The 9207-nt window shown below is 44.2% G+C and overlaps 1 protein-coding gene across 1 annotated transcript; it reads right to left on the reverse strand.

The window, feature by feature from the left end:
- Positions 1–837: 837 nt before the first annotated feature.
- On the reverse strand, positions 838–9182 carry LOC105902632 (serine/threonine-protein kinase PLK2-like). Its single transcript, XM_031577970.2, has 14 exons — positions 8932–9182; positions 8614–8721; positions 8409–8525; positions 8160–8289; positions 7792–7975; positions 5565–5763; positions 5103–5247; positions 4749–4844; positions 4202–4315; positions 3315–3395; positions 2612–2771; positions 2278–2407; positions 2069–2179; positions 838–1632 (listed from the first exon to the last, which is right to left on the reverse strand). The coding sequence occupies exons 1-14, from the start codon at positions 9115–9117 to the stop codon at positions 1441–1443; spliced, it is 1953 nt and encodes a 650-aa protein (XP_031433830.1). The 5' UTR covers positions 9118–9182; the 3' UTR covers positions 838–1440.
- Between the last annotated feature and the right edge of the window lie 25 nt (positions 9183–9207).

Below are 9207 nucleotides of genomic sequence, written 5' to 3' on the forward strand. Positions count from 1 at the left end.
CCCGGCTCTGTATTGGTTTAATAATACATTGTTTGCTATTGCAGGATAATATTTATGAAATAGTTTAACTTGAAATGGGTCAAATTTGACCAAACACAATAGGAGGGTTGATGGGTGTTAAAGCAGCAATACAGAGTTCTGTTGCAAAACTAGTAAGCTAACTACCTAAAAGGCATGCAAAAACCTTGCAAACACCACCAACAGACCAGCTGCCCCTGATAGAAGCTTGTCAACACACTAACTGGTGTCTTTTGGCAGTTTAGCTGGCAATGTCATTCGTGTGAAAGCTTTTCTTCCATTTTTGCAGGGTGTACCAGCCCGTTACACAGAACTACATAGGGCATACCCTGGATGGCTAGTGGGGAAGACACAGGTGTTTATCTGTCCTTCACATGACCATATACTATCAAAATAAATGTAAAGGTAAACATACCTAAAAGTGTCAAATTTTTGCATAGTGTTACTTTAACAGAATATAGAACTGGGGAGCACAGGATCCTGGAGACATTGACACGCTCCCGAAATTGGTTGCGTGTGGTTGTGGCTATGATACAATACACTTAGCTAGATAGTGTCTAACCTGGTTTAGCATAAACAGGTAGCTAAGCAACAACCCATTGTTAAAAAAACAACATGACCACAAAAGTTGAACTATTTTCTAACTTTGAGATCCAGGCGCTGCTGTTCTTTTTCTACCTGCGCCTCACACAAATAACACAAGAAGCGTCATCATGGTCAAGCTTTTCCCTTTACCCTAGAGGTAAAAAAAAAAGCGTATCACATTGAACGGCACCTCAGAAGAGAAGTCGTCCTTTGCTGTACAGAACACATGCTTTCCATATTAGAAACTACTCAATGGCTTTATTTAACAAATAAATACACAGTGCTCATTACAACAATCACGGACAGTTACCAAGACAACCAAGCTCCTCAAGCATCCATGGTGCTTATTGTGGATGGGCCATGGACCTGTCTGTCAGCTGCACATGTAAACACATGTCCCTCAATCTCTGACCCAGCACACCCAAACCTTTCTAGTTCTAGCATAGAATAGTTCACAGTTACACTGGTTTCTGCTTTACACCGGGCCAGAAGGCAGCAGCCTGCTCTTGCTGTAGCCCACCTAGTCCTAGAGTCCGTACTGAGCCAACTCAACTGCCTTGGCATGAGTCTGTCTCAATCAAAGATCAGCATGTATGTACATCGTCTGGGTCCAGCCCCGTGTTTTCATGTGTAGCTGTTTTCACCTCCTCTCGCTTTTCACATGGCTCCCACCAGTGGGACTTGGGCACATCACACACGTTAAGTCCTCATGTGCAGCTATATATCTGCAGCCACATGTCGCAGATGGAGTTTCCAATTGCCTTGATGCATCAGTCAGTTTTAGACAATGTATCTATCCAGTGGCTGTGATGTGTCGGCGTGTTGCAGGTGTGGTGTTCAGGTGCACAGCTGCATCAACATGTTGTAGGCGTAGTGCATGCGTTCTCGCAGGTGAGCGGAGCAGCCGTTGTTGATTAACGCGCTGAGGCGCACGGTGGTGGATACGCGCTCCTCGTTGATGTAGCTCAGCAAGTACTCCTGGGCTTCGCAGCACAGAATGATCTTGGTGTGGTCGTGGTAGAAGTTCACCTGTCAAGGCAAAGACTGGGATGAGACACCAGAAAGGAGGGAACCAGCTTTCATTCTGGGAACATGAGCCGCTGTATGATAACAGTGTTTATAGTGATGGAGCTGACTGTGTTTAAAGTAGTGGGGTTTATATAATTCTTTTTCAATTACATTCATTTCTAATGGCATTTGACAATTGACATTGTAAGGATGGTGATGAAGACAACTACGTTTTTATAGTGATGGAGAGGATTCACTGTGTGTTTTAGTGATGGAACTGACTGTGTTGGTATTGCTGAAGTTGATTTGGTGTTTAGAGTGAAGGAGTTGTCTGTAGTGATGGATCTTATTGTATGTTTATAGTGATAGAGCTACATTGTCTCCCTTAAAACGTTACAATTATCCATGCACAAATATTAGACTGATGGTACAGCTCAAGTGTGTGTGTGAGAGTTACCTGAAAGGTGCCATTGTTGAACAGCATCATAAGGGCCCGATCGGACTTGAGCCACTGAAGCAGATAGAGGCAGGGCTTACTGACATCTGTGACCTTTGACAGATTTCCACCCTTGAGGAGAGGACAGTTTTTATGAGCCACATGCCTTACTTACAAAGGAGAAGTTACACAGAGAGAGAACTGAAAGCTGTCAGCACTGTTCCACTCACATCCATGAGGTTCTCCTCCATGTAGTGAGCAAAGTATTCCAGGATGGTGACCTGGCCCAGAAAGGGCTCCTTGGCCTCCTTGCTGGAAAGCACACAACAGTTGCCCAGCTCTGCAGAGTAGTGCACCGTTCTGTACACAACAACAAAAACATCAGGCACAAACTACCAACAGTTCTGTGTGACAATGTTTTCCACAGTGGTGTCCGGTGATGCTGGTCAGATTGTGGATGTTACTATAAGTATGTGAACTATGAGAGATGATGTTGTTCCGTGATGTTGGTCAGATTGTCATTGATGTTACTGTAAGTATGTGAACTAAGAGATGTTGACGTACTTCCTGTCTGGAAGAAGGCTCATGTGAGTGCCATTGTTGAAGAGCACACCAACAGTGTGGTCAGACAGCTGGTAGCCAAAGCCATACTTGTTGGAGTAATCCACCCACTTCGTGACCCAAAGGAAAGTGCTGCCCACTTTTTTCTTCGGGATGGACTCGGCTGAGGAAGAAAAAAAAAAATTGAATGCTTTTATTTGGATTGACACGTAAGATAAAATAAATCAGACACGTAAGATCCAAATATTGTTTGGAATCATTATGCAAGCCAAGAATCAACTCAATAAGATACACATCATGGATAAAGGTAACAGTGACTGATTGAAAACAAGCCCGATTTTCACCGGAGAAGCGGTGGACATAGCTTTCAAAGTCACCCGTGTGAGTAGATTTACATGGATTAAGATGTAAACAGGTAGGATCATGGAGGCGCCATTTCACTATGTGTATTCTACTTCTTTCAGGCAGACTCTTTCTGCATTAACAACACCATCTTGGCACACAGACAGACAGAGGGACACACACGCACACACATTTGTGCTGAATATGACTGAAGAGAGGAAGTCCTGAAGTTTGACTCAGGGCTTCAGCTTCTTTCACTGTGCCTGCTGTGTGTCTGTATGGGTGTGTTTATACACATACTGTACATGCAGTACTAGGCTGTAAAATGTGTGTTCGCATGTGTGTGTGCGTACACACTCCTGACCTTCCGGCATGTTCTCCAGACAATCCCGTAGGACTCGGGCCACACCATCAACCACACTGGCCATGGTGCCATCCTCCACACCTGCCAACCAACAAAACTGTTAGCACACACACTATTTACAACAAATCACACCTGTAAGCACACACACTATTTACAACAAATCACACCTGTAAGCACACACATTGTTGTAAATAATCACACCTGTAAGCACCCACACTATTTACAACAAATCACACCTGTAAGCACACACACTATTTACAACAAATCACACCTGTAAGCACACACATTATTTACAACAATCACACCTGTTAACACACACACTATTTACAACAATCAGTTAACACACACTTAATAAAAGGTCACTTAAGACACTCTTAACAGCACAGTTTCAGTTCACGCAACAATATGCAAATTAGTATGCATCACAAACATTTCGTAAAGTGTGTGTTAGCATGTGTCGCAAACATACAAGCTCAAATATCTGTTGACACATTTTAACAACCACACCAGCTAATGCACATTCAGTAAAAAAACAAAAACATTAATAGCGAATCACACCATTTAACACACATTTAATAACAAACACATCAATAGCAATCACACCACACATTCAATAACAAACTCAGTCATATGTTTGCAGAAGACAGATGAGAGGAGAACGGACAAGAGGAAAGGGGACAAGAGATAAGAGTGAGAGAAGGAGAGGAGCGGAGAGGAGGAAAGATAACAAAATGAGAATGAGAGTAAAGAAGGACATAAGAGGAGGAGACAGAACAGGAGAGAGATGGGAAGGAGTGGAGGACAGGGCAAGAGAAGAGGAGGAGAGAGGGAGAGGAGGAGAGAGGAGAAGAAAGAGGGATGACAGTAGGGAGGACAACTCCTCTTACCCTCACTGCTGTTGCAGCTGGTCCCCAGAGCTCCTCTAACGATCATGTGGATGGAGTCTCTCACCTCATGAGGAGGGGGTGGAGTAGGAGGGGGGCGAGGGGGGGCTGAGTGTCCTAGGAAAACAGAGAGTGTATATCAGTGTGTTTTCTGTGTAACGGTACTAATACACGATGTAAGTGTGTGTGTGTGAGAGAGAGAGAAAGACAGATAGAGCGTGTTTATGCCTGTGTGTGAGTACATGCATGTGTGTGTGAGTATGTCAGTGTTTGTACACATACATGGTGTGTCTCATATTTTTATATATATATATATATATATATATATATATATATATATATATATATATATATATATATATATATATATATATATATATATATATAGAGAGAGAGAGAGAGAGAGAGAGAGAGAGAGAGAGAGAGAGAGAGAGAGAGAGAGAGAGAGAGAGAGAGAGAGAGAGAGAGAGAGAGAGAGAGAGAGAGAGAGAGAGAGAGAGAGAGAGAGAGAGAGAGAGAGAGAGAGAGAGAGAGAGAGAGAGAGAGACACTCACTCCAGTAGCTGTGTCCGTGACTGGAGGAGTGCCGATAGTGATCCTCTTCAGGTCGTTCTGTAGCCTGTGGATATCCTCCTCTTTACTGAGCTCTTAAAGATTCAACACAGAACCGTTTCACACAGAGAAGCCTACACACAGAACAGTCAAACAGTGTATGTGTGTGTTTTGAGGTGTGAGTCTGACTGATCTTACCGGGTGTGTGGTATATTTTCTAGCGGGATCTTACAGTGTGTGTGTGTGTGTGTGTGTGTGTGTGTGTGTGTGGCGCATGCACTACGCCTATAACATGAGAAGAGTGTGTGTGTGTGTGTGTGTGTGTGTGTGTGTGTGTGTGTGTCTGGGCTTACTGAGTGTGTGGTAGTATTTTTCCTTGTCTCTTTTTCCTCCAAAGATAGCTGCTGCAGCCTTCCTGAAGAAGCTTTGGCGTGGACTGCGCTGGAAGTTTGGAGATGACACACAGCAACTGATGGACAATCTCGCTGGTGTAAATCCCTGTAAACACACACACACACACACACACTCATTAGGCCCCGAGTCCTCAGTCGTCTCATGGGATTGAGATGCATAAGACACTAAAGAGGTAAGAGTGGTTACAGTTCTTAAAAAAAAAGCAAAAAAAAAAAGCTTAAAAACAACATAAAAAAAAGCAATAATATCCCTGCATGACACTCTTACTGATAATCCGTAATCATAACACAGCACTAATACTTCAATATAACCCTACGGATGCGACACCCCATACTACACTACAGGGATATCAAAGTATTATCCTATGAATACAGTGTCCATAACATACTATACACACACACCTGTGTGAAGAAGTCATGGCTGAGGATGCTGTCCAGCAGGGGTCGCTGTTGGGGGTTCCTGGCCAGCATGCCGCTGATGAGATCCTGGGCAGGGGTGGACAGGGTGCTGGGAAGGGTGTAGCGGGCCTCACGGATGCAGCGGTATGTCTCCTTCAGGTTGGTGGTCTCAAATGGGGGTCTGCCCAGCAACATGGTATACCTACGCAACCAGACCGAGAGACAACTGTCAGGGCAGAACACCAGGGCACCAGTGTGACATCAGAACATCAGCTATTCACACAACATCAGGACATGAACTTAAAGGCGCAGTCCACGATTCTAATCCCATACACACTTTGTAAAATTCAGCTAATTGCTACTCGCAGTCCTCTATCTGTCCGTTCTGTGTGTGTGTGCACTCAAGAAAAACTCTCGTGTTCGTACGAACGAGGCGTGGCCCATTGTGCACACAACATCAAAATATTAGCTAAACACACTACATCAGAGCATCTGCTAAACACACGGCATTAGAACATTAGGAGAGGTCACATAGGCCATAATTCTCAGCTATACTAGAGAATACTTTCAAACTCCCACACTATCAAACTCTCACGCATCACATCAAACCTCTCACATATCAAACTCTCTCTCACGCACGGTCAAACCTCCCAAACTCACTATAAAACTGTCTTTCACACACTATCAAATTCTCTCAGAGTGTGTGAGAGAGGGCTTGATAGTGAGTTTGCTAAACACACGACAAACAAAACATTATGAGAGGCTGTGCAGGCCCTAACTCTCAGCTAAACGACATGGCTGGGATAGATATGATAAGTTACATTGAATTTTACTAGCTAACTAAATCCAAGAAATACCTAACAAATACCTTATCTTTTCCTCAGCTTTTCAGACCTGCCAGAAAAAGTATTGCTGTGTTTGGTACCGTGGGCGGTTGTGCACTGGTGCAGTTTGGCTTCCAGTGACAGTAAGTCCCTCCCAATTAAACAGACTACGCACTTCATCGTCTACCGCACTGGGCTCAGGTTACCTCATTTCAGTGATGGCATTGGACCCCACAGTCATCTCTTGCTATGAATGTAAATAGCTGGACAACGGCTGAATAGCTGTTTAATTTCCTAATTCACCTCTTTGATTAATCGTGCCAGCCATTTTGAATGAACTCTCTCACACGCGCTATCAAATTCTCACACACCATCAAACTCTGACACACTATCAAACTCTCTCACACATTATTAAACTGTGAGAGAGTTTGATAGCATGTGTGAGAGAGTTTGACAGTAAGTGAGTTTGATAATTAGTGAGAGAGAGTTTGATAGTGAGTGAGTTTGATAGTGAGTGAGAGAGTTTTATAATGCTTACGAAAGTGTTTGATAGTGTATGAGAGAATTTTTGATAGTGTGTAAGAGAGTTTGATAGTTTGATAGGCTTTACATTTGGCGATAATGGTGACATTATCTGACAAATACTACATTGGTCAATGGTCACCAAATTAAACACACTGCAATTAGCTGAGGTAACACAAATAGGGAGTGGAATGCTCTAACTCCAGTTGGAGGTGCAACAAAGTTTTGGTAACATTTTTAGTATCTTAAAAACAGATATCTCCGTTCGATTCATAATACTAATCCCAATTTATCAAAACGGATATGCTGCTTAACACAAACAGGGACTCACAATGTCTGTGTTGTAATGCTTGTTGTATTGCATGGAGTCATATCTCCAGTTAGTCCATGTGTCATTCCCATAGACTTGTGTGGTAATCTATCTGTTAACTGGAGACACAGGCTAATATTACATACCTCTCATATGATGATATGACAGAAGCTCCTGTTAGTAGCCTACTTGTTCATGAAAGCGTAAGTCATGACCTAGCCTAGATCCCTTTAGACCCCCCGCACAGCAAATCAGAGGTTTGATTGGTTAGCCATCCTGTCCCATAGTTAATAGCCATTAGCAAACCCTTCAGAATCTCTTCAGAAGGGGTAACGTGCACACGCAGCAGAGAGGCTACGCGTAGCAATGGACTGTTTTGATTGGCTATAGCTCTACAGCAGAGTAGAAGGGCGACACAAGGGCACACTTGCGAAAAAATATCTTTTGCGGCACCCCTCTGGCATTTTGCACCCTAGGCAACTACCTATGTCGCCTACGCCACGAGCCACCACGGCTCCTAACACACACTGACGCATTCCTCCTAACACAGACTCTCGGCTTGTTGCCAACTCACATAACGCATCCGAGGGCCCAGACGTCAGACTCGCGGCCATGGCCCTGTTTGTTGAGAACCTCGGGGGGCAAGTAGTTGGGGGTTCCACAGATGGTTCTCCTGCGGCTCTCCACCGGTTCCAGCTTGGCAGCCAGTCCAAAGTCCCCTAGTTTCAGCTCCATCAGCTCTGTGATGAAGAAGTTTCCTGTGTTTGTGTGGTAGTGTGTGTGTGTGTGTGTGTGTGTGTGTGGTGGTAGTGTGTGTATGGTGGTGGTGGGGGTCCAAAAGAGGGCAAAAGAGATATGTTCAGATGCGTCAAATGACTGCAATCCAGATTAATACAGAAAGGCAACTCAAATTACAGTTGCTATCATGCAATAGTAATTTACCCAGTTTCAGGTCTCGGTGTAAAATCTCCTGCTCATGCAGGTACTTCAGTCCAGCCACTATCTGCCTGAGGTAGTACCTGACCTCCGGCTCTGTTAGTACCTTGCGTGCTTTCAGTATGTGAGCCAGAGACTAAAGAGAAGAGAGGTTTGTTTTTTTATGAGCACAGTTTAGTTACCATCTGCTGCTAGTCAAAGACTCTCAGTGCACACTGTGTGCGGAGGTACAAGGTAATTTTCCTGTCTGCTTACCCGTCGGCTGCAGTATTCCAGAAGAATATAGATATGATCTTTGTCCTCAAAATGATGGTAAAAATGCACGATGTGTTTGTGGTGAAGTGCTCTATGCAACTCAATTTCTTTGTCGATCTGAAATTAAAGCAAGATGTCGATCACATTACAGGAGACACAGACAAAGCCAGAGGTAGGTGACCGCTCTAGAGACTGCTGCAGTTACCTTCGCCCTTTGGTGCGGCTTAGAGACGCGAGTGTGTGGAATGATTTTAGCAGCGTACACTTTGCCAGTGACCAAGTCCGAAAATTCATAGCATTTGGCGAAACCTCCCTGCGAAAGCAACATGCATCACGTTACACGAATATTTCTAATGAACACATGATCTATCATTTTGATTTTACAAACTGGCCAACATCTAATCATGCCATAGCATCACTCAATTCACACTGTGAATGATGTATTTAATTCAGCACGTCCATCCATCCCTCACTGACCAACAGGAGAGATCTAGGTTCGTCAGTTCATCATCACTATTTTTACCTTTCCGAGTAGTTTCCCTCTGCAGTAACATCTCCCCGTCTTGAAATCGGTAACAATCCGAGATAGCTCCTGGGGGCCGTGCGTGTGATGCTCAGCTTTTTTCGATCTCAGGTCAGCTGCTTTTGGCCTTTCGGACATGTTTTTGCTGGTAACAGGTTGATGAGAGAGAGTCCGTAGAAGCGCCATTCCACCGGCCGCGCACGGAGAGAGGCGCGACTGGCAAGTGGCGAGCTGCAAGGCATCTCCACTAATTTATAGCCGCCCCGCCCAATGAAG

Source organism: Clupea harengus, chromosome 12 (assembly GCF_900700415.2).
Source record: "Clupea harengus chromosome 12, Ch_v2.0.2, whole genome shotgun sequence".
Classification (NCBI taxonomy): domain Eukaryota; kingdom Metazoa; phylum Chordata; class Actinopteri; order Clupeiformes; family Clupeidae; genus Clupea; species Clupea harengus.

Coding starts and splice junctions, on each gene's coding strand:
- LOC105902632 (XM_031577970.2), bottom strand. CDS start 9,117: ATGGCGCTTCTACGGACTCTCTCTCATCAACCTGTTACCAGCAAAAAC. Junction 4,316..4,748: donor GGACACAGCTACTGGAGTGA/GTGTCTCTCTCT, acceptor CTGTTTTCCTAG/GACACTCAGCCCCCCCTCGC. Junction 2,180..2,277: donor TGGAGGAGAACCTCATGGAT/GTGAGTGGAACA, acceptor CCTCTCCTCAAG/GGTGGAAATCTGTCAAAGGT.